Below are 27987 nucleotides of genomic sequence, written 5' to 3' on the forward strand. Positions count from 1 at the left end.
GAGTAGCTCCAAGTTGTATTTAGTATTAGAAATTGTTAGAAGCACTTGCCATTTGGTTTAGGCATAGCATAAATTTCTGCAGAAGGGAAACTGAATTATATACCAGTCTTCTCAAAAATTAAAAGCTGCTTTGGCTTTTTATGATTTTTGAAAAACAAAAATCCCAGAAGGATGGGAAGATAATTCTCTTAAAAAAAAAAAAAAGAGCAAACTCAGAAAGTTGCCACCAAATTCAGTTTACTTCTGAAGTGATCAGCAGTGAGTGTAGGAAGCTGGCATTATCGCCTACCCTATCCAGCGTCTTAAAGAGTTTTACGATGCTACGTTAATTCACACCAATGCAGACATTTACAACTTCTGTGAGTGAAGACAGGCTCTGTGGTGGAACAGTGGCACGAGGGAGTGGGGGTAACGCAGCAGGAGGCGTCTGCTTGGTAAGTCTCACTGAGAAGCCAGATTTATGCCTAATCAGCTGACTAAAGGGATTTTCTTCCTAAGTATCCTGATTCCTTGAGCTTCTCTTATCAGGAAAAAGAAGAGAAAGGGGTTTTCAATGCAAGACTTGAATAAACGTGCTTTGGGGTTCCGTTGATGCATATCACAATTTTCTTTTGGTGAAACTTACTTCCTTTTTAAAGAGAGATGTGCGTTATTTATTTCAGATTTTCCTATCTTAAAGAGGAGACTTACTCTGCTTTTACACTGTTCACGAAAACCAAGTATTTGTTGGCTCATCCCCAGCCACCGTTTGCTAACAAGTCTTTTCCAGATGCCTGCTATTTGCAGCGTGCACCGGCACTTGGGAACTGGCTGCCCTATAGACCCAGTAGATCAAGATAAACTTTCCTTAGGGGTGGGGTGGGGGGTGGGAGGGTGTAAGCAGAGCATCTCCTAGTGTGTCCCCAGTCCTCAGTGCTGTTCAGCTCCACACCAGCTGTGTATGGGGGGACGCAGAGATGACAGACACAGTACCTGTCCCTCGGGGGTTTATGGTGCAGCGGGACAAACGCTGAGACGGGCGGGCCAGTGAGGGCCGTGATACTGAGCACTGCTGGAGGTGAGGACCAGGAGAGGTGGGTCTGCAGGCCCTACAGGGATGGCCTGCCCTTTGCAGAGGTGGGGCCCCCTGTCCTGCAGCACTTACCCTCTGATTCAAGAGCGCCGCAGACACACTCAGGCCGGCACACACAGCAGCCGGGAGGACTGGTTTCTTCTGGCACTCGACACTGTGAAGATTTCTCCCTTTGGGGCTGATGTAAATTGGTGACAGATGACATAAAGGAGCTGAAAGATAGCAAAGAACCAGGAAGAGCGAGCGTTCCCTTTCCTCCTGAGGGTCCCAGCACCCACTCCCGCCAGAGTGAAGCTGCCCTGCTCACGGGCACACACTGTCTCGTACACGTGTGCACACGATGCTGTTTCCTGGCTCCCGCCATCAGCAGGTTGCACTGACGTGATCTGGGCAGGGGGTTTCATATGTTCCAGAAAGCTCTATGCAATAATAGGGGTGGGCACCCCACCCCAATCATTGGCTTACCCAGAGCAGCCCTTTTTTGTCTGCTTTCTGTACTGGAGTTCTGCATGAGATTTTCTTTGTTAACAAAATGGTTTTAAGCCCCAGCCCTAGACCTAATAAAAAGAGGTAATACAGGTTGTCATTTCAGGATAGCCTGCTGTGTGCTATGCCTCACCCTCGGCTGGTGAAGCTAGAGTTCCTCGTGGAGAATATAGAGAATCCACAAGTCCATCATTCCTGGTGGCATGCGCCTTGTTCCTGGCATACAGTTACTTGGTTACATGACTTGTCTCAGATTAGATGGTTTCATCTGGGATATACCTGGTCATCAGCCCTTGAGGTTAAATGTAGTTGTTTCTTTCAGCGTCCCGGCCGGGGAGCTTGGAGAGCAGTAGAAATGCGTCCAGCGACAGCTCACCTCTTAACCTCAAAGGTCGGTTGGCCTTTCCTTCTGTGCACTCTTCAGTGTATTTGGGTCTTTGGCTCTGGGCTCATTTTATTTATTTATTTATTTTTTTAAAGATTTTATTTATTTATTTTTCCCTCAACGCCCCAGTAGATAGTTGTCTGTCATAGCTGCACATCCTTCCAGTTGCTGTACGTGGGACGCGGCCTCAGCATGGCCGGAGAAGCGGTGCGTCCGTGCGATCCCGGGATCCGAACCCGGGCCGCCAGCAGCGGAGCGCACGCACCTAACCGCCAAGCCACGGGGCCGGCCCTCATTTTATTTTTATAATTAAAAAAATACAGTTAACAAGATTGCAGATGCATCATGCATTTGCATTCAAAGGCCGCATCATGCGGTTTCACGCGCAGGCCTGGGAGTTTGAATGGATTTGTGTTCACATCCCTTCACCCCCACTGACCAGCTCTGGGCACCTGGGTGAGACTCCCATCCTCTGCCTCTGAGTTCCTTCATCTTTAGAATACGAACCATAATGGGAGTTCCATTCCGGTGAGGTCAGAGAACATAGTGGATGACTTTGATTCTTCTAAATGTTTTTAAGTCTGTTTCATGTTGCAGAATATGGTCTGTCTTAATGAATGTTTCCTGTGCATTTGAAAAAAATGTGTGTGCTGTCCCAAGACCGTAAACTCTTCCAAAGATATTTTTCCTTCTTAGCGTCCACATGACCAGCCCCTGAAAGTACACCTAGCAGGTAGCAGGTGCTGGATCAACCTTGTCAGGTGAATGGATGAGAGCTGATGCGTGTGTGTCTACAGCTCTTAATACTTGAAGCTTTAGCAGAAATTTTCCGCTTTTATCTCAAGTTATTTTCTTTTTAAATGCCAAAGTGTAATTCTAAAGCGTTCCAAAATGTCCTTAACATCCAAAATCCCACCTGGGAGAAGAGCGCCCTGGGTTCTCAGGCAGGGTTCTCTCTGTGGTCAGTGATCCCGAGGCAGCTCAGAGCCCTGGAGCAGGCGAGAGAGAGACTGATATGTGCTTCTGCGTGTCGCCCACCCGACACCCAGGTTCCTCTGACCAGCTCCACGGCAGATCCGAGAGCTTCAGCAGCGAAGACCTGATCCCCAGCAGGGACACAGCCACTCTGCCGCGGGATGCCAGCACCCCGGGACGCACCGCCCTCGGCCACCATGAGTACCCCCCACCCCGAAATGGGCCTCTCCCCCAAGAGGGTGTCCAGAAGAGGTGCACAGCCCAACCCCATTCCGGGGCGCGGCCCTGCTCCGCCTCCCCAAGCAGCGAGATGGTCACCCTGGAGGAGTTCCTGGAGGAGAGCAACCGTAGCTCCCCCACCCCCGTGAGTGGCCTGGGGCTCGGACGCCGTGGGTCTGTCTTCCCTCATTCTCTCCCCACATTGGGACTGTAGGCAGAGACCGTGGCAGCCAAGTCACAGAAAGGGATGGAGGTGGGGCTGTCTTGGATTGGGGAGGGTAACCACTAGCCAGCAAACCACCAAGTGCTGGCAGCCAGCCCAGACCTCGGGGGCTGTTTTCTCCATCTGTGAAGTGAACGGGCAGAAATTTGTTGCTAACGTGGAGGGTAGGGATGGTAGGAAAGCAACACTGGGCACTTATCCTAAGATGATGCGGCCAGCACTCTGCTTGCGGGGTTAGGATCGCACACTAGGTTTCGTGGCAGAGCTCTGAATACCCACTTACCTTGAGCCTTCACCAGCAGACGTCGCAAATTTTTTCTGGAAAGGACCGGATAGTAAATATTTTAGGCTTTCCAGGCTGCACAGTCTCTGTTGCAACTACTCAACTCCACCGTTTTAGCAAGAAGGCAGACTTAGACTATCTATCGATGAGTGGATGTGACTGTGTTCCAAGAAAACTTTACTTATGGACATTGATGTTTGAATTTCATATAATTTTCACGTCACAAAAGATTGTTTTTTAAAAAATGTTTTTCAGTCATTTAAAAATGTGAGAACTCTTCTGAGCTCACAGGCCATACAAGGTCATGCGGCAGCTGGAGTTGGCCCACAGGTCAGGTTGGCTGACCTCTGTTCTCAGCTCTGACCCCCAGACGTCACCTGTATCGGGGTCCCCTCCTCTGTTGCCTTTCCAGTGTCTCAGTTTCGCTTTTCTGAAGCTGTATGTGTGTCCTTCACACACTGTGTGAATTCAGTCATATGAGCTGTTGGGTTATGGAGCAGATGAACTATACTGTCTTGCAATTGAGACTGTTTAAGGATTTTTAATGCTTTGATTCCATCTCATTCCCCTTAAATAAACACAGTTGAACTTGCTCTAGCCATGTTGTAAACTCTGTGGCCCATATTCATAGGCCACCGTGACACAGAGAATACAAAACATTTGTTTGGTAGGTATTTACTGAGCACCTATACTGTGTGTTACCCATGGTGCCTGCTCTTAAAAAACGAGACAAACCAATTAATTGGCAAGTTCGTATCCCGTCCTTGCTAGGTGCCTAGTCTTGTGATTGGCACCGAAAGGAAGTATAGACATGGTCCCTGCCCCTTCATTTGTATTTCTCTCTACAAAGCACTTACTGTGTGCTGGGGGCTGGAGAAACCGAGCTGAGAAAGACGAAGCCCAGCCCTCAAGAAGTTTGTGGTCTGACGCACTGGTTCTCAGACTCGCCTGGCGGGCTTGCCAGGACGCAGGCTGGGCCCCAGAGTTTCTGACTCAGCAGGTCTGAGCGGGCAGCTCCCCAAGAATGTGCGTCTCTACTAAGTTCCCAGGTGATGCTCTTGCTGTCAGTGTGTGTGTGTCCAGGCATCACACACTGAGAGGCACCGATCTAATGGAATAAGTGAGAACAGTCTGGAAATCAGGGAGCCTGCGTTGCAAGACTTGCCTTCTCAGTCCTTTTCTGATTATATGCCTGTCACAGGTTTCCTCTCCCTTTGCAGATCTCGGAGGGCGGGTCCTGAGCAAGGGGCAGGGCCCCTCCCCGCTCAGCTCAGACTTGTCATCATGGTCACCATTCCTCATGCTCTGTATCATTGCCTGTCCCTTTTCAGCCTACATAATCTCACTGTAGCAGTTTCTGTTGGAAGCTGATGCTCAGCCCCTGAAAGCCACCCCACCTGTCTCTCTGTCTGCCCAGGGCGCTCACCCCCACTAACCCCATGCACCTGACACCTCCTGCCCTCCCCTGAGCAGGCCTGGGGAAGTCACGACAGTGCCACCACCCTCCCCCCCGACATGTTCACTGCCTGAGTGTTGTCGATGCTGAGGGGATGTAGCAAGATGGTCTCCCTGGGTGGCCAGAGAGGGTGGCCTCATGAAGGTGGGAATCAATGACTCAGAAGTGTGTGGAAAGGAGCCAGGTGGTACAGAAAACGGCTCCAGGGTCAGACAGCTATAGGTTTTAATCCCTGATCTGCCACTCTAGATGTAGGGCCTGTTTAACGCCTATGACCTCAAATTTCCTTACCTATTAAAGGTGGTTTTAATACAACCTTACACAACCTTGCAAGGTTGCTTAACAATTAAACGAGGTTTAGTTGGGTTTTTCTTTTTGCCATTACACCTGCAGTTGCTACCACAATGCTGGCACGTGGGAAGCGCTGGATAAAAGTTCCTGTCCATGTTAATGACCAAACGTCTTACTGCACACCCACCCAAGACCTGTGGCTTGTGTGTGGTAGGGGGGGACATGATGTCTCGAAGAGGCCAAGCAGGAGCGGGTAACCAGTCCTGGCCACGTGGGCTGCACAGGGGACAGACAGCTGGGGTGGCAGGAGGGCTCTCCGAGGACCCGCTTTGGCCCTCGCTCCCGCCTCTCTCTCATTCCTCCCTCTCTTCTCTGTAGGACATTCCCAGTTGCCGGGATGACCTGCTAAGTGACTACTTCAGAAAGGCCAATGATCTCCCGGCCATCGGAGGCCAGCCAGGACCACCCACCAGGAAAGAAGGGGCCAAGATGCCCACCAGCCTTGTGGCCCCCACCATCAAGATGGCCATCAGCACCTCCGAGGGAAAGGTGCTGAAGCCTGGGCAGTGTGTAAAGCCAAACTTCAGACCTGCTGAGGCTGAGGTCCCACCCAGTGCCCCCCCGAGGCAGGCCCAGCCTCCCCAGAGCCTGTCTCTGGGCCGACCACGGCAGGCCACAATGCCCCCGACTTCCCACACCCCTGGCAGCCGCAGTGCGTCCCTGAGCCGGGCCTTCAGCCTGGCCTCAGCCGACCTCCTTAGGGCCAGTGGGCCAGAGGCCTGCAAACAGGAGCCCCCTCAGAAGTCAGGGGGCCCTGAGGTTTCAGGGGGCAGAGAAATAGGCAGCCACACCCTGCAAAGCCCCACACCCCCTAGCTCCCACAGCCTGGCCCGAGAGCGGACCCCACTTGTAGGAAAGGCTGGCGGCTCCTGTCAGGGCCCCCGAAGCCGACCACTGGATATAAGGCGCTTCTCACTGGCTCCCCCAAAGGAAGAGAGGCTGGCCCCCCTACAGCAGTCCGCCATGTCACCAGCCATTGCCACTGGAGGTGGCAGTGGCTGTGGAAGCAGCTCCCAGCTTCAGCACTCGTCACCCGCTGTGGCCCCAGCTGCCAGGACTAAGACCCAGAGCCCCCCATACTCAGGGGAGGTGGCCACCATCACCCCTGTCCGGGCAGGGCTCAGCCTCTCAGAGGGTGACAGGGTCCCGGGGCAGGGCCACAGCGAGGGGCTCCCTGCCAAGAGCCTGGGTAGGTCTCCTGACGTGGCCCCCCATGCCAGCCGGGGCCCTGAGGACTTCGGTCGTGGGAGCAGCTCAAAGAGCACGCCGGCGTCCCCAGAGCCAGGTGGGGACCAGCAGACGGTGTGGTACGAGTACGGCTGTGTGTGACTGTCTCCTGGACCTGCATTTCCTGAACCTTCAGACTCCTGACGCACCCCCTGATGTGGTGGCCTTTTCTCCTGTCTGCCTGAGGTGCCAGGAAAGGGTTTTAGGATGAGGAAAGAGGTTCCCATGCATTTCTCCTCTTTGTTTTGTTAGTGAGAACACTGTGCCAAGCCTTAAGAGGATTACACGCCCAGGTGCGTGACGTGTCTTCCGCATCTGTAGCCTCCAGCAACTGATATCTTTTGAACAAATCCACTTTGGCATGGGGACACTCAGAATGCAGTGACAAAACTGATGTACCCCAAAGCAGACACTATTTGCGCGTGCCCCTGTAGAACACTTGTTTGCAACTGTTGACCTCCACTAAAGCCTGTGTGTGTGTGTGTGTGCATGTGCAGACACAGGGCTGAGCCCTAGTGGGTCTGGAAACTCTACTCTCTCTCCCCAAAGCTGTTTGACCCTAGGAGAAGCCCAGACTGGCCAAACTACAAAGATCGTGAGGGCCTTGGGTGGACCCCAGAGTCAGATTGCTGTTAAAAACCAGGAAACCGGGAGTGTTGCCGTGCCATTCCTGGGCTCCCAAGCACTTCCTTTACCCCAGGGACAAGGTGGCCTTCCAGGCAGGTGGCGGGTGGCCCTGGGCATTTGCCTCCCCCCTGCATGGCTTCTGGGCTCTGCACGGTGGGCTCCGGGGGCCACACGGGGACCTGCCTTCACTGGCTCACTTGTATACAAACACTGGATCTGCTGGGCCTGGGGGTGGGGGACCGAGAGAAGCCCCTGCCCCAGCTCCCTCCCAGCAAGTGTACATAGTGTACAGAGGGGAGCGTCTGCAGGAGTGAGGTGCCTGCTGGGTTTCTAATGTGGCCGCTGCACCCCACCTTCCCCATCTCAGACGAGATGTTGATTTATTATTTCTGAATAACTTCTTGCAGTAGAAACCAAATTTTTTCTAATATATTACATATATATGTACACACTCGTGTGAAATACGCGTCCTTTGAGGGGGATCTATTTATGTTCCTTTGGGAGTCGTTCTCTCCTATCAGGAATCGTACCTGCTGCTTGGTGTATTCGGTCCGGTTCCTGACACAATGTGTCCTGCTCTTTAGTAAAGGTGCTCTTCCTGGGATGTACTAAACCTGGTGATTTTGTTTTTCCAAGATCTTTTTTCTTTTGATTTAATACACTGAGAAAGAAATGGGAATGTTAACAAGATCAATTTTAGGAGTGCTTTGGGTTGTGTATTAAATAGCCATTCGGTCTGGAACACAAGGACGGGGTTGTAATAAAAAGAAATGGAGTTGAAGCGAGTCCTAGTTTTCCTCACAACATGTATTGGCGGCATTGACTAGGCTGGAGGGGGCTCTCTGACAGCACCCCAGAGAGCCTTTCCCAGCCATGGGCACCCACAGCAACCTTTGCCACCAAGTCAGAGAACGTGAAGAGTAAGCTTCCTGCTTACGATAGCTTTTTCCAGACTCACATTTATTTTAAGTTGGTGTAAGTTGAATCCCATTTCGAGATGGGATTCATATCATGACAGGAGCTCAGCTTAAAGTGGTCCTCTGGGTTTTCCCAAGGCTCCTCAACTAGGAAGTGCCAGATCTGGAATTTAGATCTCCAGGGCCGCAGAAGAGATGCTTAAATCAGATGGAGGGTGGGAGGGAGGAAGGCATATAAATTTCCACACATGACAGAATCTTCTAATGGTTGTCTGTCCAGCTGCCTCAGTGTCTCCTTCCTCGTCAAACTTCCCCCTTTTTTTTAAAAGAGCCTTCTCTTGCCTCCTCGCCTGTCCTCTCCCAAGGCTCTGCCGTCTGTCATATCTGACCCCTCAGCGGGAGCTGCCATCCACAATGCTTCGAGCCAAACTGAGTAGTGGCCACCTTGCAGGCTTCACCTTGTGCGGCCTCTGCAATATTTGCCACCTGGCCAGTCACTCCTGGAAACTCGCAGCCTCTTGTCTCATGATTCCCTTCCCTCTGGGGTGGCTCTTCAGGGCTCACACTTGGCAGCCTCTCATTCATTCACTCATTCCTTCCACAAACATTCATTGAAAGTTTCCTGTGTGCCATGTCCCGGGTTCCACTTTCGAGCCTTCTCCCTCCAAGCACCCCCTCAGGGCTGACCACTCCTAAGCTTCAGGCCTGAAGTCACAACTGGCCGTCAGACCCCCTGCCTGGACTGCAGGCTTCCGTAGCTTCTGTCCCTGGCTCCTCCCTGCACCCCAGCTCACCCAAGGACACCAGCTGTCTCACAGAAGTCAGAAGCCTGTGATGAGGGTTTGACCCACCATCTCTGCACATCCCACGTTTTGTAGGTCACATTCTGGACCTGAGAATGTGTCTGGAATGCGGCCCCCCCTTGTCTTAGCCAGCTGTACCCCACCTAGGTCACACACATGCATGTGCACACACACACAGGCACCCCTGGCCCTGGGTTTCAGAAGTAGCCTGCCAACTAGTCTGCCTGCCTGAGACAACTTCTCAGCCTTCATGGCCCCTCTCAGGGCATTCACCTCAGGTCGTGACCTTTCTTTTTGAACATTCCCCTCCCTCGGCCTCCACACTGGCCACACCCATCCCTTTGTGGACTAGTCCTCTCTACAGGGCTCACCTTGAGGCTCACCTAGCCCTCATCACTCCCTCCTCTTGCCCCAGACAAGCTCATACACGTCTGCAACTTGAATTACAATCTGTTCCCAGAAGGCTCCAAACATTTCCAGCCCCAGCATCTTCCCAGAACTTCCAGATCTGTGTTTCCAGCTTGGATGTCCCAAAGACACCTCCAACTTAGAATGTTCAACACGCAGATCACCATTCTTCCCCACCCAAAGCCTCTTGGTGTTCCCCATCTTGTCATATCTGTCCCCTTACATCTGGGGGTGTTTAACATCCCCTCCCTCTTCCCCGAGTCCTATCCATTACTCCATCAGCTGGTTCCAACTCTGACACCTCGCTCACGTGCACAGCCAGCCCCAAGCGATGGTCCCCCTGGGCAGTACCGCGGGGCTGAGGGGGCATCCCAGATCATGCCCCTCCTAACTCCAGGGTCCCACCCTCTCTGCGCTGGCCTGGGAGACGCATGACCTGGTGTCTGGGAAATACCCAAGTGCTGGCTGGATATTCGTGCCCACAGTTCAGGGGTGAGATCTGCCTGGAGAGAGATTTGGGATCATCTGTGAGACAAGAGAGGCTCACCCTGGGGAGAACATGAAAGCAAGAAAATTAGAAAGTATCGGACAAACCTTGGGAAGCATCCAGCCAACGTTAAATATCCAGCCAGTTTATCAACCAACGGGGAGGGGTGGGGATATGTATATAAAGTTTTACTGATATAAAGGAAGTGTAACATAATTTACAAATAATAAAATATACAATACTTTTTATTGTAAAATCTATACAGCCAAGTGACTCTCTTAGAAAGCTCTCATTTATTTTTGCCAAACTTGTGTATTTATAGCCAACCTATGCTTGCAACTGACAAATGAGTGTAGTTCCAACATGAATGTTGGTTGATATTTTCTTTTATGTTAACAAGTAAGATGAAAGTGAAACAAGCTGATGATGTATGTCAGAACTTCACATGGTACACTTTTTTTTTTTTTAAAGATTTTATTTATTTAATTTTTACCCCCCAAAGCCCTAGTAGATAGTTGTATGTCATAGCTGCACATCCTTCTAGTTGCTGTTGGTACACTTTTTTAAAATAGAGATATAGTTTACATGCCATACTATTCACCCAAGACACACTTTTAAGTTTAATCTGCACCATTAGCATTTTCTCCATCACTTTAAGTCTAGAGACACTAGACGCTGAAGAAAACAAATCAAGCCCTGATTGGTGACATAAGCCAATTGCTGGGGTGTAAACATTCTCAATATGGTTGATTTCAAGCTGCCAACATGGTGTCACCAACCACAGAGGTGCGGAGAGATGTACTGTTATATAATATCACCTCCACACAGAGGCAATAGGTGTAAATAACCTCAAGAATACAGGTAACAGTAAAAAGGAAGTGGCAAGTTTTGAGTATTTGTCACCTTTGTTTTTAATAGAAATTATTTAATGGTAGGTTAACGTAAGTTAATTTTTAATGATGGCTGTGTGTTTTAACAACTGGCTTGCAAAATACCTGGAAATTCACCCATCTGCTCTCACTAGCCGGTACTGGATGGCTCCCACACACCACTGGGAGCACCACCCTTTAGGGATGGGCTGAAAAGGAAGAGACAGAACAATTGAGAAGAAGTGGGCTGTGCAGAGAAGAGCAGCTGGGGCCCTGGAGCTTGACAGAGCTGACCATCCTAGTCCACGTTGGTATGTGTAGACAGCGTTCTTCCCACACAGGGCGCACAGAGAGGCCACTTGGGCAGTGTCTGGAAGCTGGAAACTACCCCAGGCTTCTCTCTCTCCTTCCATCCTCCCTCCTTGCTCTCTCCAGGGGGTAGAGCAGAAAGAGTGGCCCTGGGGAAGCCGATAGACCGGAGGGCCTGGGGAAAGCCCATCACTTCTCCATGTGTAAAGTGGGGTAATGGTCTGCACCCGGCAGAGTGGACAACGTACAGTCAGGCAGCAGCCTGGGGCGTCCTGGCACGCCTGGCACGTGCCTGGGGTGGGGTGGGGGGTCCTGGCAGGGCTCAGAAATCTCCTCTTTCCAAGCTCTGGCTTTTTGGCCAGCCCACTGAGGTGAAGTTCATCGAGTCACATCACGCATGCAGTCTGAAAGCTGGCGGAGGCGAGACCAGCCACCTGCTCCCCGTCTCCCCTCCCCCAAATAAAGAGCGGGGAGGAAACCTCCGGCTTCCTCCGTGTTCCCCACTGCAGAGCAGGGGCCCGAATGAGCCGCCGGGAAGCCGCACCCTCCCCAGGCCCCAGGGGCGGCTGCTCCGCCCCTCGGCCGCCTCCCGCTGGCGGCGCCCCCGCCGCGCCCCCGCCGCGTCCCCGCCGCCGCCGCCCTTCCCTCCCGCGGGACCGCGCCGCGGCCCGGCTTCCTGCGCCCGGGACCCGGAGAGGTGAGTGCGCCGGGCCGCGCGGGCTTGGGCCGGGGCAGCGGGCAGGCAGCGCTGGGATGACAGCGCCTGGGGACCTGGCCCCAGGGGACCACCGACCTTCAGCGAGGCCGGCTCCCCGACATCTCCTGGGGCGGAAAATTCAAAATCCAGTCTCGGGATAAAGGCCTTTGCGGGGAGTGCAGGAGGAGGAGGGCTGGGATGTGCGTCCCTGGCATTTCGGGGTCCAGATTGATAGTGCTTTGGGGGCCCAGGGACCTACCACCCAGAAGGTGTGTCAGGAAGGTGGCGTTTGGGGACACAGCAGGCCAGAGGGGGCTGCCCTGACCAGGGTTCCTGGAGTGAGGGCAGATGTCAAAAGTCCAACACTGTCCAGGTCCCCTGAGGACCTGCCTCACCCTGTGTAGCCGCAGCTGAGGCCCAGGAAAGAACACTGGGGAGGAGTCCAAGCCCGGGGTCCCAGGCTGGAGGGGGTGGGAGGAGGGGTGGGGGCGGGGGGTGGGGGGGCAAACTAATGTCTACTGATTGCCTGCTGCTGCCTGCTACGTCTCAGGTGTTCTCTCCCGTAACTATCTCAGTTGTTCCCTCCATCCCTTCCCTGTCATTCATTCAGCAAATGGGCCCTCTGCTGGGCTGTAGCCGGAAGTGGACAGAGCTCGTCCCTGCCCATATAACTCACTCTAGCTGGGAGACAGACTCTAGTTCAAGCAGTAACTGGTGGGAGGTCCACCTTGCTTCTCCTTCCTGCTCCAAAAGATCAGAATCTAACTAAGGGGGCACCTGCCCCAACAGTACACCTCTGGGCTAGTGAGAAATCCCTATGCCCCCACCATCAACACTCAAAGGGCCCATTCTGTATCCACAGCACCTTACACACCGGGCACTGGGAGGATTCCCAGGATACCTCCTAGTTCCCTAGCAGGTTTCAGTTTAGAAGTCACCTCTTCCAGGAAGGCTACTGTGACTGCCCTGCTCTTGGTCAGACGATTTTATGCTTTGGGCTCCCACAGTATGGCCCCTCCCTGCCCATCATCCTCCAATCAGCTGTTATCAGAGTATTGTACTTGCTGTGTTAATCCTAGTGTTCCCTTCTAAATCAGAGTTTCAAAAACTTAGCCAGGGCCGGCCCTGTGGCTTAGCGGTTAAGTGCACACGCTCCGCTGCTGGCGGTCCGGGTTCGGATCCCGGGCGTGCACCCACGCACTGCTTCTCCGGCCATGCTGAGGCCGCGTCCCACGTACAGCAACTAGAAGGATGTGCAACTATGACATACAACTATCTACTGGGGCTTTGGGGGAAAAAAAGGAGGAGGATTGGCAATAGATGTTAGCTCAGAGCCAGTCTTCCTCAGCAAAAAGAGGAGGATTAGCATGGATGTTAGCTCAGGGCTGATCTTCCTCACAAAAAAAAAAAACAAAACTCAGCCATTCAAGTTCCATTTTATTATATACATAATGGTTTTTTGTGGGGTCTTTTTTAATATTTTACTTGGGAAACTGGATTATTGCAGAACCTCTATCAAGGAAGAGAAACTTGAAACTTAGATCTCTTGCCGTCACTATTTTCACATCTCCCCTGTGCTCCTCAACATCTTCTTGGGCAAAGTTCATTACTGTGTTTTGTCCCTTGGGTACAAGCCACGATACCTCAGAATGACCCCTGGGGCCCCCGACTGAGGACAAAGAGGCTCTAAGAACCCACATTCTAAAGAGAGGACCAGGGACCAGGGGCCCCTCCTTCTCCACTCCTCCAGGGCCTGGCTCCCTCAGTGTGGTGGGGGCAGGAGAGAAAGAGACTAGAGTCCAAGTCCCATTATGCGGCCACCACCATTGGGGTCCTCTCACTGGTGATCATCTCTGCTCTCTGGCCAGCCTGCGCTGGCCCTGATGCCCCTTGTGTGGCTCCTCAGGGGCACAATGCAGAGTTCCCCGGAGGTCCCCTGGGGCCTCCCTGCTGTCCAGATCCCTGACATGGGAGCCTGGGCCCCAGCACCATCTCCTCCACACCCCCTCAGCTCCTGCCCCCACCAGTCAGCCCTCCTGGGACCTCAGTTCCTTTCCTCCCCATCCACTTAGCCACACGACCCTGCATGACAAATGGAGGGCCTATAGGCCACTCACTGTCCCCTGGCTATCTGCTTCCCCTCTCCAGGTTTCTTTTCTTCCTGTCCAAAATGGCACAGATTAGCATGTCCCCTGCCTAAGCAGACGTCCACCCAGTCATGGACCCCTGGGCTCCTCTCTGCAGCGCCCCACCCCTAGCTCTATGAGAATCCTCTTGGAGAATCTCATAGCCTCTCTGCAGCTTGCCCTCGGATCCCAGTTCCCACTCTGCCCTCCCCAGGACTGAGTGTGTGTGTTGGGGGTGGGGATTAGGATGTGGAAGTCCTGAAGGAGTGGTCAGGCCCATCCCTTACTGGCACTTAAGGCCTCTTTGTCCTCAACTGGACCCTAGTGGTCAGCTCCAGGGCAAAAGGAAGAACCCCCCATTCACTTGTGGCTCTATTACACTCAAATACACTTATTTTTAAATGGAAATTGTGTTCCACTCCCAGAAGTGGAAAATCAGTACCCCCTGCCACAAGAGGAAGGTAATTAAACAAATAAAAACACTGAAAATCAAACAGTGTCATTAAACTTTAATTAGTACCTGTTGCCTGCAGAACATGCCTGAGGCTGGCTCTCTAGGTCACCAAGGGAGATTAGCAAGAATTAAAGTGGTGCTCAGGACATAGTAGCACCCAATGGAGACTTTCTCTTTAGCGTAATAAAATGGATTAAGAAAGAATTGGACAAGGAATAACAAAATATGTGGCTAGACTGCTATCAGCGAGCACCTACTGAGTGCAGAGCACCACACAGAGCCCAAAGTGATACAGAACAAACCTTCAGTTCATCTTGTGAGAGTATCAGCTGAAGGGTCACCTCCTCCAGGAAGCCCATCCTGATGTGCCCCCTGAACAAGCTGTACTTCTCCTGCTGTAACGCTTGTCAAGTCTTATTATGATGGCGTAGTGGCTTCCACTCCAGAGTGTAAGTTCCAGAGGAACAACCACCAGGTTATCTCACTCACTTCACTATCCAGGTACCCCCCACAGGGCCTGGAGCACAGATGATGAATCGATAACTGGTTGAGCTCCTTGACTTTGATCCCGCTGGGCCCCTTCCAGTGATGCCTTTCCTTCCTCCTCCTCCTCCCTGTCCAAACCCCACACCCTCCATCTTTCAAGTCCCTGCTGAGGGTCCAGCTTCTCCAGGAGAAGGTTTTCAACCAACGGAGTGCACCCTGAGCTCTGCTGCCCTGAACGTTCCGTCCCTGGCAGTGCCACGCCCAGGGGACATTCAGTTCCGTGGTCCAGTGTGTTCCCCGCACCTCCACAAGGCAAGCAGGATGGGTGACACCACAGGTGCTCAGTACCTACTGTGGAGTCCCTCGCCCTGGGTCCTCTTTAAGGATGCAGCTCGCTGGGTCTCGGCAGCTGTGTGAGTTCTGCTGCTGTAACAAATGACCACCAACCTAGTGGCTTAAACAACACAAATTTATTCTCATACAATTCTGGAGGTCACAATTGGGTCTCGAGGTGTCGGCACGGCTGAGTTCCCTTATGGAGGCTCTAGGAGAGAATCCATTTCATGGCTTTTTCCAGCTTCTCGAGGCTGCCTGCATTTCTTGGCTCGGGGCCAGCTCTCATCTTCAAAGCCAACAATGGCTGGTTGAGTCCTTTGCACTCTGCATCACCCTGATCCTTTCCCTCTTCTCCCTTGTGATTACCTGGGCCAGTGTGGATAATCCGGGATCATCTCCCATCTCAGGATCCTTGACTTAATCACATCTGCAAATGCACATCTTGCGCGTAAGGCAACACATTCACAGGTTCCGGGATTTGGACGTGGACCTCTGGGGTGGGCATTATTCTAGTTACCACATTGCTGTCCCTGGTAGTCAGAGGGCGCCGTGGCTGGTGGTTAATAATTAATAATAATTAATGACAGCTGACATTACTGAGCACTTTGGGCCAAGAGCCATTCCGAGCACGTTACACAACACTCTATGAGGTCGGTGCCATTGTTTTCTTCTTCACTTTACATGTGGGGCACTGAGAGCTTAAATAACTCGGCAAGTGGCAGAGCTGGGATTTGAACCCAGGCAGTCTGGCTCCAGAGGCCACCCTCCTAACCTCAAGGCTTCACTTCCTCTCTGGCACCATTGTCACCCCCAAGACACCAGCTGATAGCCTGGGAGCAGGCCAGGCAAGGTCTGAAGCACAGAGGGAGATTTTCACCACGATTTTCTAGGTGAGGCCCCCGTGGAGGTTATAAATTCTTTGTCTGTCCTCTCCTAGTTCAGCCCTTTCTCACCTTGCTACTCCCGTGCCCCATTAGAGGCATCTGAGCTTATCCAGGGACGCTGCAGGGAGCTTCCGATGGTTCTCTTTGGGGGCTCCAGGCAGGTAAGTCTGGAAGAGTTCTTGGATGCTCAGTACCACTCAAATTCACCTCCGTCCTCCGCCAGCATCCACGCACCAAAGTCAGATGAGCCCCAGAGGAGGCAAATCTGATAGAGCAAATCAAAGAAAGTAAACCCGTTTCCCCAGCTCGTCACCACAAAGAAGCCTGCCTACCTGAGCCAGAGGGGACACGTATGCCTTCCACGGGTGCTGGATGAAGAGGGGCGCCTTAACATTTATTGAGCAATCACTAGGGGCAGGTGTGGCTCTAAGAGGTTTATACTTATTAGCTCATTCAATACTCACACCAACCCTGCGACGTAGTGTTATTATCCCCATTTCACAGATAAGGAAACTGAGGCACAGAGAGGTCATGTGACTTTCTGAGGTCGCACAGCCAGTGTGAAGAGCCAGGATTCGATCCATTCTCCATAAACAGGAGAACCTAGGCAGAGGCTAGTCACTGCTGGCTGAACAGCCCTAGCCTGGCCCACCCTACTTCACTCAGCAAAGCCCCCTTTTGTGCCTTTCCAGTACAATTTGCTCTCTTTGCACCTGCTGGGCTGGTCTCCTGGTTTCTATGTCAACCAGATTTCTTGAGAGCACCTTTATATTTGATTTTTACACCAATCTTCATTATTAACCCCATTTTAAAGAAGAAGAAACTGAGGCTCAGGGAGACTGCATAACTTGCCAGAGCTCTCATAACCTGAAAGCAACAGATTTGGGATTTGAACCCAGACGTTCAGATGCTACCCCCTCTCCCAACTGCCTCAGCCTGAGCATCCCAACCTGAAGGCCTTCTCCAGGAGTCCACAGTCCAGCCAGGATGTGACATGGGTTCCCTGGCTCTCCAGAGGTGTGTGCTCATGCATCACCTGGACTTGAGCTGACTCTCCAGCAGACTCAGAATTTCCTGCCTTTGGGCGTCCTTATTAGTCACACTCTGTCTGAGAGCCTGCGGATTATCTGAGTGGGAGCGGAAACAACATTGTGGTGTTCATCAAGTCAGTCGTCTGATTAATCAGCTCAGGCCCAAGCCTGCTGGAGTATGGCTGATGCCAGAAAAGATAATTCTCAGAAAAACCTGCATCTTGCTACCTGAAACTGCCCTGGGGGTGCTTGACTCCGCAATGGCGAGTATTTCTCAAAAGGAAAGTTGTCCACCTGAATGAGTAGCTAGGAAGCTCATGGTGATGGGAAGCACGGGGCAGGGGACTCTGCAAGAGGAGGCCCGGGGCCAGGCAGGCACAGAGATGAGCTGGCGCTGGAGCCGAGTGAGGAAGTAGGGACTCATTCTGTTGTTTGGGGGACAAAGAGAGATTTCCTCTGAGGCTGACCAGCTGTGCTAATTGGAAGAATGAACCGGAAAAAGTCATTTTTTAAAGTGGATAATCTGTGCACATTCTAAAACCCGTGCACATTCTTCCATTAGTGTGCGTTTGCAATGAAGACGCATCTGGTAAACCACTTCTGTGTCAGTCAGGGTCTTGGCAGAAAGCAGAGGCACACTCAAGCAGGGCCGCTGAGGAGATTTAACACAGGCACGGTTTTCAAGGGTGCGGACAGTGTTACGGGAACCAGCACAGGATGGTGCAGCACCCTGGGACAAGCATCTCTGGGGAGCTGTTACTATCCCCAGGCCTGGAGGAAGGAGGGGGACAGCCGTGCAGGAGAGGGACTCCGACAGGAGCTGCTGACCTCAGCAAAGGGAGGCAGCCAGCCTGAAGCGACCCTGGCAGGGGGATAAATACTCCCCCGACCCCACTCTCCTGCCATCTTCTGATCCCAGTTAGTGCATCCCATTGGCCAAACTGAACAGAAGCCAGAGGGCAAGGGAGCCCGGTGACACAATTCATAGAGCAGGATGGAGAAGCTTCTGGCCTGGTGCACCAACCTCTTTCATCCACTCCATAGGCTGCCGTTTCTGAGGACCTGCAATGTGCCTCCGTGGGCCTGACACTGGGAAAATGCAAATGCCAAGACTAGCCACCCACGAGAGACGGGAAAAGAAGAAATGGACATAAACGTCACTTGCTCCAGGCATGGAGAATTTCTGATTCTGACCACATCTCGGGAGCCCAGCCCAATGTGGGAGATGATTTCTGTGGGCAAGAAAGACGGTTATTAGGGCAGCGTCTCAAATCAGCATTCCAGAGTGTGGGCCATAATTTACCCTTCTCTAGGTCCAGGAAGAGTCTGGAAAACAATGCATGCTTCACTTTAACTGAGTGAGCTGTTTGTTGTTTATAATGCCAATGCCCGGTTTTGTTACAAAACAACAAGGACTGGGCATCTTGACATCAAAAAACACAGCAAAGTCTAGCCAAAAGGCGACTTGGCAGGCAGTGCGATGAATCGCTTTGCGTCTCCAAATACGGCATTTTCATAGGGAGAGCATGGCCAGAGATGCCAACCCTGTATTCCACAGGCGAATGCTGGATCTTTAAGTCCCTAGTATAGGTGCCATGCTGTCTGTCTCCAAAAAGTGCAGCATGAATCAAAACGGAGTTTGTTTTAATCGAAGAGTTTTTAGACTGTAAATGGTTCTCGATATGTTTGGACATCTGTAAACAGAGACTGTGGGCTAGAAAAGGAGAGGCAGGGAGACGGGGCTACCAAGTACTGCCACACTGCCCCGACTCCAGAGGCCACCATCTGGTAGGCTACAGTGTGTACACCCCCCTGGAATTGTGCAATGTGGCAGCCCTGGCAAGATTCACTTTGTAATAAACTTTCTACATGGCATGCACTGTACCCTTGAGAGTCAGAATCCTGGATCTAGCAACTGATGATGGGCTTTAAAACCCCCCACTTCTTTCCTGGGGGGACAGGATGAGGCAGAACATAATCGCTGCAAGACGCAGCTTCAGCCAGCACTCCATTGAAGTCCTGGCTCAGACACTCAGAATCGAGTGGCCTTAGACAAGTCACTGAACCTCAGTTTCCTGATCTATGAAAGGGAGAGACTAAAACTACTTGTTGTTGGGATGAAAAGAGATCATTCATAAGCACTAAGGACACGGTAAACATTCAAAAGAGAAGAGCCTTATATAAGGGTATTTGGAGTGGAAAATAATAACAGCGGACATCTATGGAACCCTAATATGTGCTGGGCGTTGAGCTAAGGGCTTCACTTGATTTAACTCATGTCATCATCTCAGCCCCCTTTAGAAGCCGTGTCCCCATTTCATGCACAAGGAACCTGGCACAGAGAGGTTAAGGGACTTGTCCAAGGTCACCCCACTAGTAGGTAGCAGAGCTGAGATTCAGGCTCAGGCTTTTGAAGCAAAACTCTTAACAACTACTTCCAGTTTGGTGATTTTTAAAAAGCATATGTGCATTTTTATGGCATGAATAGTTCATCCAGAAAACTCCGTTTGTGAAGAGTTTGCAAGAAGGAGGAACGTCAAAATGAGGACCAGCAGAAGAGGCTGATCTGGGAGGTTGCTGGGCATGTGCGCAGCAGGAAAAGCAAAATTCCCTGCTTCCCTCTGCTCCTCCTGCCAGGGTGTCTTCTGCCCTCTTGCCCAGTGTCCACTTCTCACCTAGGGGCCAAGCCACAAAGTGTGGAGCTTTGAGCTGCCCAGTGGAGTTAGCAGAAGGTGAGATGTTGATCTCTCTCTTTACCTCCCCTGCCTGCACTGCAGCTGCCCTCCATCCCTAACCATCTGTCCTGACGACCAATCGCACAAGCTTCTGCAGATTCCTGCAGCGACCAGTCCCAGACTCTCACTTCACAAGCAGGAACGGGCACTCTGCTCTGAGCCAGGCACTGGGCCGGGAATGAGGACCATACAGAGAGACAGCTGTGGGCCGGTGACCCCAGTGGGCAGTGCAGAGAATGCTGGGAAGGGAGCCAAGAGAGTGCTGAAGGGACTCAGCACAAATTGTCTGGGGCAACCAAGAAGGCTCCATAGGGGAGGCAACTTTCGGGTCTTAAAACTAGGACAAGAGTTCAGGAGATGGAGGACAGGAGGTCTTTTGGGTGGAGAGGGACACAGCAGTTAAGGTGTGCAGATGTGAGAGAGCAGAAGGTGCTGAGGGTACAGCTAAGGGTGGCTTGGGATAGGATGCAGGTGGTGATGAGGGTTCTGGACTTGCCTGTCTGGGTTTGAATCACAGTGCCTCTACTTATTATCTGTGTGACCTTGGGCAAGTTACTTGACCTCTCTGTGCCTCATTCCGCCATGTGTAGAATGGGGTTAATAATAGTATCTACCTCATAGAGCAGTGAGGATCAAATGAGTTCATGCATTTAAATGCTTAGAACAGAGCCTGGCACACAGGAAGTGCTCAAAAGCTGAGCTGGGACTAGTGTATTGCTGTTACCTGTGAGTCTGTGGGGCAGAGGGCCCTAAGGCCTCCTTGAATCCTCAACAAAACCAGTAGCAGGTCCTCTGTGCCCTCCCCCGTCACCCCTGCTGCAGGCACACTCAGGCCCGGGGCGGCAGCAGAGCAGGGATCCAGGAAGCAGCAAACCGAGGTGCAGATGCTGGGCTGAGGTCGGGGGAGGTGGAGAGGCCCCGAGCAGCGACAGGACACTGCATTTACCCAGTGAATAGTACGGAAAGGTTGCTTCGTGGACCCTTCTCAGCTTCTCACCTAGGATTCTGGACGTGGCTGGAGAAGGACCCTTATCCTTTTGCAGCCAGGCCCCGTCTGAGCCCACGCTGCCAGCTCCAGGGCCTGTCCGGTGACAGGTTGGTAGTGGGGGCGGGGGGTGCTGTACCTCCAGGACAGGTCTGCGCGACCGCGGCTCTTCCCGGCAGGCGCCTAGCCGGTGGCCTGTGGTCAGAGAGAAAGGCAGGGCGCGGACGGGCAGGGCTGGGTGTGCCCGACGTGGGGGGGGCGGTGATGAGGGGAATCGGGGCGTCGGGGCATAACGCGGCCCCGTGGTCCGAGAAGGAGGAGGGCCTGGCTGGGGAATGGACTCGCCGGCGTCCCCAGGCCACCTCCGCCGGCAGCCCGAGGACGCAGTGCCCACCCGCTTGCTCTGCACCGGCCACAGGATGGGGCGCGGGCAAGGCGCTGGGTGACTGCAGCCGGCGCCTAGCCCCTCGCCGCGTCAGGTACGTTTCCTCCCTCTCCCCTCCCCGGGGCCAGCCCTCTTCCTCTCGCCACGGTCCTGGGGTCCCCGGCGCGCCAGTTCGGGGCAGCTGCGTGCGCGCGGCGGCGGGTCCTGGCCACTGGGGTCCAGCTCTGCGCCTTCCCGGGCGCGGCCCCGTGGCCCCCGCATGTGCGCGCGCGGGGCGGGGCGGTCGAGTGCGGGGCGGCCGCGTGCGCGGGTGCGTGCGGGGACTGCGCAGGTGGGTGGCGGCGGCGCGCAGACGGGGCCGCGGGGAGGCCCGCCCGGGGTCGGCCCGTTTCCCGGGTGAGGTGTCTCTGCCTGCGGTTGCCGCTTGGTGTAGCAGCCACCCCCTCGGCTGGCTCGGTGGCCGCCTGGTAATTACTTAAAAAAAAAAAAAAGAGAAGGCAGCTAACCCTTCATGTCCCAGAGCTCGGCGGCACAGGTGACCCAAAGATTCCATGTGGGCCAGGCTTTCCTTCCCTTGCCCCAAATCTGCGCGCTCTCTCTCACGCGAAGGGCAGTTCGTCGGGCACAGGGCGGGTTACCCAGACTGGACCATGCCCCCTGCCACCGAGGGAGGGCAAAGCTGACCTGCGATTGGCCGAAGGAGCGCCGGGTAGGGTCGCTGGTCGGCAGGACCCCCTGCCTGGCAGTCAAGTGGGCCTGGGTAATCCTCAGGCTGGGGAACAGCGATGCGGTGGCCAAAGGGCAGGGGAAGGCTCTTTGGGATTTAGCGGTGGGCAGAGGAGAGAGCGCTGGCTTGGTCACTTGCTGTGGCCAGGCCTCTGTAAGAGGGAGGTAAATACTAGCCCCGGCCACCTCACAGAGGGGTTGTGAGGACAAAAGAGTTGTGAGAATAGTTTGAAACTATACAAATCTGAGATGATTTTGTTATGTTTTGCTTCAAACCCCCTCCCCCGCCAAAACCCCAGGTAAGCTTCTGAAAGACGGAAGGAGGGAAAAGAATAACTGAGCTTAACAGAGGAAACAGGGCTGGAGCGATGTGGATGCTCTAGTCTACGTCGTAGACTAGAGTTTCTGCAGTTGAGAGCCTGGTTCCAGAACGAGAAGACCTGAGCCTGAATCTCAGCTCTTCTACTTATTAGAGCTATTACCTTGGGCAAATCACCTATCTTCTTCTTAAGCCTCAGTGTCACCTTCTGTGGAATGGGCATGATAGTAAAGCCTACTTCCTAGGGTGGTTATGAGATCATGCAGGTAAAGATCTTGCCTTGAAAGCCTTGTAGCGCCCCCTAAATGTTAGCCCTGAGTCTTCTCGCTGTTACTATTATGTTGCACCCTTCCTGGTACTGTGCACACAGTAGGGAGAGAAGACTCATCTAACAGGAAACAGAGAGTGGAAAACAGATTTCGTCCTTTAGCTGGCTGGTCTCAAACAAGATACCTTACCTCTCCGAGCCTTACTATCTTATAGGAAAAATGGAGATTATTATACCTACCTCACAAAGTTGCTATAAAAATTAAAATCAAATAACCATGTGAAAGAATCCAGCTCATGTGAAGCCCTTACGTGATTGTGGAGAAAAATAACACTTAGGTTCCAGTTACCTATTGCTGCGTAACAAACCACTTCGAAAGATAGTGGCTTAAAATAACAGTACTCATCTGTTTTGCCCGTGAATCTGTGATTTGGGCAGGGCTCGGTGGGGATGGCTTATCTCTGTTCTTTGCAACATCAGCTGAGATGGCCTAGCTGGGGCCGGAGGATCTTCTTCCAAGATCACACCCTTGTGGGACAAGCCAGTTGATCCTGGCTGTCAGCTGGGAGCTCAGCTGGGGCTTTCGGCCAAGGTCTTGGTCCCTCTCACTGTGGGCCTCCCTAGGGGGCTACTTGGGTTTCCTCACAGCATGGCACCAAGGTTTCAAGGGCGACTATCCCAAGGGACAGAAAGTGGGAGCTGCTGTTCTCTTCAGACCTGGGTTCTGAAACTGGCACGGTGTGGCTTCCACTTTATTCTATTGGTCAAGTAGTCACAGGGCCCACCTAGACTCCAGGGGAGGGGACGGAGACCCCACCTCTCAATGAGAAGAGTATCAATTTCCAACCATCTTGAATCTCCCACAACTTGAAAGCCTTCCCCTTTGCTTTTACTCTCCCTCTGGGTGCCATGGTGACAAATTAATTCATCTTTGCAAAGGATGTAGGGTTTCTCCCAGAAGACCGGCAGAGGTACAAATACCCATGCCCAGGGCCTCGCACAGAGCCTGTTTGGGTCAGGGGCAGTTTCTCTGGACCTGATTTGGGGCTGAGGGAGCAGGTGTCATCCTACATGGTGGCTTCTCTAGCGTCTGTTTCCCTGGGACCTCTGAGGCTTCAGTCCCAGGCTCTGCCAACCCAATGCCTTTAAAACAGGAGGGAGAAGCCAGGGAGAGAGTCATTTGGTTTCAGAAAACTAGATTTGAGCAGGTGGCCTGGGCTGGGTGTAATGAGCAGCTCTCAATTCTCTGGAGAAGTCTGTTTTTCAAGACGGCTGCCGCCTGGGTGTTTGGAGTGACTGTTGTCATACATTATCGGGTTATTAATTGATGGGTTGGAGCACTCTGGGTGGGGAAGCAGGAGGCCTGTGGGGGTGGAAGGCCTGGGGGTCGCCATGGCAACCTAAAGCATGTGGTTTGTGCTCAGTGCAGGAAGGATGCCCTGGGCAGCTCAGACCTTCTCAGACAGACCACAGAGTCTGGAAAGAGAAACTAAAGTCTCTCTTCCAGCAGCCACTTTGTAACGCATCTTCTCATATGGCCACACACCCCTGCCCTCAGAGTCAAAACCAACCCACTTCCTGTTGCCTCATCCTGTATCGTGACTGTCTCCCCCGGTTTGTTAGCTCCTAACTTCAATTTCAGCCACGCTGGCCTTCCAGGCGGGCTGCAGAAAGAAATGGAGTTTCGATTCATTTATTCCTTGAAACATCCAACACATTTTTGTTGTGGATTTATTTTGGGCCAAACCACCGTTTTCCCTGGCAGAGAACAAAACAGCCTGAGCTCCTCCTGTCTCATGGAGCTTACTGTCGAGAGGGGGAGATGGGTATTAATAAGTAGTTATACTCCTCCCTTCCTTCACGTTTCAGCTGTCTTCTGCCCACTCTGTCCACCTTCCACTCTCAAGGCACGGCTCAAAGTCCACCCCCACCCAGAGACTCTATCACAACGCGCCCTCACCACGCATCGCTGATGGCTCTATTGATGGGTCCGTATGGCTCTGGTTTCATTGCTCTCTTCTCTCTCCTTGTCACATTTTGTCCCAGGTTCGGGGTAGGGGGCAACATCCAGATATTTATTTATTTCCTTTCTTCCTCCATCCCCTCCCATGTCTACTTCCTTCTCCCTCCCACTCTTCCTCTCTCTTCTCTCTCTCTTTCTTTCAGTTCTCAAGCATTTATTAAGGGCCAAACACTGGGGCGGCATTGTGCTAATCACTGTGGGGCTACAAAAGAGAGAAAGGTGGGCCTGGGCTCACCAGCCTGGGAGCTTGTTAGAAGTGCAGAAACTCGGGCCCCACCCCAGACCTACTGAACCAGGACCTGCACTTAAACCAGATTCCACGGAGATGCGTGTGCAGGCTGACATTTGAGAAGTGCTGTTCTACAGGGTTTAAATATGTACAACGTGATGGTGTGGTAGGCAGAATAATGGCCCCCAAAAAGACATCCAGTTCATAGTCCTGGAACCTGTGACTATGTTACCTTACATGACAAGGGGAAATTAAGGTAGCAGGTGGAATTAAGGTTGCTAACCAACTGATCTTAAACTAGCGAGATTGTCCTGGATTATTTGGGTGGACCCAGTGTGATCCAAGGTCCTTGATAGTGGAAGAGGGTGGCAACAGGGTTAGAAAAGGAGATATGATAATGGGAGCAGTGGTCAGAGTGATGCAATGTGAGACTGACTCAATCCGCCACTGCTAGTTTTGAAGATGAGGAAGGGTCCACAAGCTGAGGAATGCTGGAAGTCTCTAGAAACTGGAAAAGGCAAGGAAACAGGTTTTCCCTTAGACCCTCCAGAAGGAATGCAGCCCTGCTAACATTTTGATTTTAGCCCAGCAAGACCCACATCAGACTTTTGACCACCAGACAGTAAGATAAGAAATTTGTGTTGTCTTAAGCCACTAAGTTTGTGATCATTTGTTCCAGCAGCCACAGGAACCTCATACAGTGGTCCAGAGCCCTGTCTTTGGAGTCAAATGGCTCTGCTGTGTCCCAGCTCTGTGACCCTGGGCAGGTTGCTGGTGCTGAGTCTCAGTTGCCTTGTCTGTAAGACAAGGAAGCCCGCCTTCCGGGGTTGATGTGAGGGTTAAAACAGAAAACACTTAGAAGGTGCTCAGCGGGGTACTTGGTACAGAGCACGTGCTCCAGAAATGGCAATGACTGTGCTTCTCTATCCTCAGCTGCTCCCGCCTCTTCTCTGACCCCACCAGGGCCGTGGCGCCGGGCACTATGGGAGGTTCTCTGCTGGTCGTCCTCCTATCCTTGAAGGCATCCTTAATTCACACTTGGCCACTTTGAGCCTACAACAGTGCTGCACCTTGCATGTACTGAAGTGTAAGGCTGCCACCTGGGGAAGGCTAAGGCCAGCCTTCAACACGCAAGTCAGCGAAGGTCCCTGCAGTCAAACAGCAGATGGCTCATGACAGGCACTTCTTGTACTTGTCAGAGCCCTTGGGGAGTCTCCAAGGCCTTTATCCCGACTGGCCCCAAATCACTAGAGTAGCCGTGGGGAATAAGGTGGTGCAACATAACGAGCATCTTACCAAGTTGGCCTGCCCGTCCTTCACCCTCTCTAGGGTGGATCAGATGGTGGGGCAGGACCTTTGAGCCTGAGGGAGTGAGCCATCACAACCGCCGCCACCACCATCCTCATCATCCCTGTGTCCTCACCAACACTTATTAAGAACCTACTCAGTGCCAGCACTTGCTGGACCTCATCTCCTTTGATTCTCGCAGAAGGCCATTGGTCATCCAGGTACGCGATTTCTCAGGGTCACGTGGCCAGACAGTGGCAGCACAGGGACTTACCCTCAGCGGTCTGGCCCAGAGCCTCTGCTCTTAATGTCCGTCTCGTGACCACGGGGTTGCTGCCATGTGCTGGAGGACTTGCATGATGCCACCAGCTCAGGGCAGACTGCAGAGCCCTCCCTACAACGATTCCCAGGCTGCCTGGATCTCTGGGAGGCCAGTGGGTGCCCGAAGGCCTTAGGGCCCAGATCCCTGGAGCAGACGTTTATGGTGGGGGCACATAGGGATGTCCAGGGCTCAGTCCAAACTTCTGGGGCTACCATCCCGGGGGGCATCTATGGTGCTTCATGACTGTTGTTACTGGGGGCTGAGAGAGAGAATGAGAAGATGAATTCAGGCGGCAGGCCTGGCCCAATGTAGGCCCTTATGGCCTTCCGGGGTGGAAGGAGCCACAGAGGCAGGCCCGAGCAGCCCCTGTGAGGTCACCGCACCCCACAGGGCTCAGGCATTCTCGCCCTTCACTAAATGCCCCTCTCTGCTCAGCAGCAGCCCCAAGATCCTGCCATTTTGGGCTTAAGGACAGAAGTCTGAATGGGGGGAGGTGGGCCAGGGGGCTTCTGTTGAGGTTATGTTTTATTTTGTTCTCTTTTTTTAAAGAGCTATTGAACTTATTTTTGCTCTGCTTTTTCCAGTTTCCTTTTCTTTCTTTCTTTTTTTTGAGGAAGATTGGCCCTGAGCTAACATCTGTTGCCAATCTTTCTCCTTTTTTCCTTTTTTCTCCCCAAAGCCCCAGTAGGTAGCTGTATGTCAAAGTTGTACGTCCTTCTAGTTGCTGTATGTGGGACGCTGCCTCAGCATGGCCGGAGAAGCGGTGTGTAGGTCCGCACCAAGGATCTGAACCTGCTAACCCCGGGCCGCTGAAGCAGAGCACGCCAACTCAACCGCCACACCACTGGGCTGGCCCCGAGGTTATGTTTTTATTACAAACTCACTACTTTTACTCAGTTGTGGGTTTACTTGGTGAGATTTGGGGAACTTGAAGTGATGGGGTTTCTAGGACCCTCAGGCTACTGTTTGATGCTGGGTGTCATCACGGTTTCTAATCCTCCCCTCCTGTTTTAGGTTAAAGACAAAATCCTAGCACCAAAGTGGAACACAGCATGGGCTCTATTTCTCTCATACTGAGTGGGCATCTCACAGAGGACGTGGGCTCAGCTGATTTGAACAAAACTGAAGTAAGCTTAATCCCTCTGTCGACTGTCCTAAAGGCCCAGGTGAAAGGGAAAGGGAGTCCCTGGAGAGAGGAAGGCTCCCCACTCCAGGTGAGGCATGGTACATACTGCTGGCAGAGGGGGCTGGGCAGCCTGGGAGCAGCTTGGGGGTCCTGGGGGGAGGAGGGGACACAGTGCCATCAGTGGTTCCTGCAGGTATAGATGGTGACTGTATAGACGGCCTGTGTGTGCGTGTCCTATTGGGCTAGGCTGCCCTGTGGAGAGAGCTGGAGGTGCTCTCTTTGGCCGGTGTGTCGTGGGACAGCCAGGCATTCGCCACTAAGTCAGTCCTGCCCTCCTAACCCACCTGTCCTTGCATGAGACATCGGGGGAAGCCAACCACACTTCCACGACTCAGAAACAACATCTGTGTCTACACGCACGCTATGGTGCTACAACAAGGCGCAGGCTTTTGCAGCACCGACGTAGGAGAC

At 52.8% G+C, this 27987-nt stretch overlaps 2 protein-coding genes across 9 annotated transcripts in view; both read left to right on the forward strand.

Annotated features, from left to right (window-relative positions):
• CCDC88C (coiled-coil and HOOK domain protein 88C) overlaps positions 1-8089 on the forward strand; it is a 128448-nt gene extending 120359 nt beyond the window's left edge. For 2 of the 3 annotated variants that reach the window (XM_004434203.3, XM_087448046.1), the window contains 3 exons: positions 1881-1949; positions 2993-3282; positions 5769-8089. In XM_004434203.3, the coding sequence (XP_004434260.2) occupies positions 1881-1949; positions 2993-3282; positions 5769-6779 (1370 nt within the window). In that variant the 3' untranslated portion in view covers positions 6780-8089. The remainder of the gene's footprint in view (positions 1-1880; positions 1950-2992; positions 3283-5768) is intronic. The other variant, XM_087448045.1, reaches the window with a different exon arrangement.
• A 3634-nt stretch (positions 8090-11723) lies between these two features.
• Positions 11724-27987, forward strand: part of GPR68 (G protein-coupled receptor 68) — a 29775-nt gene continuing 13511 nt past the window's right edge. The window contains exons 1-2 of one of the 6 annotated variants that reach the window (XM_087448049.1): positions 11724-11794; positions 27405-27604. The gene's annotated coding sequence lies outside the window, so the exon portion shown is untranslated. Of the gene's footprint in view, positions 11795-19825; positions 20942-21147; positions 21311-26714; positions 27251-27404; positions 27605-27987 lie in introns of those variants that run through there. The other 5 variants (XM_087448047.1, XM_087448050.1, XM_087448048.1 and 2 more) reach the window with 5 other exon arrangements.

Source organism: Ceratotherium simum, chromosome 24 (genome assembly GCF_057802395.1).
Source record: "Ceratotherium simum simum isolate JZ-2026a chromosome 24, ASM5780239v1, whole genome shotgun sequence".
Taxonomy (NCBI): Eukaryota; Metazoa; Chordata; class Mammalia; order Perissodactyla; family Rhinocerotidae; genus Ceratotherium; species Ceratotherium simum.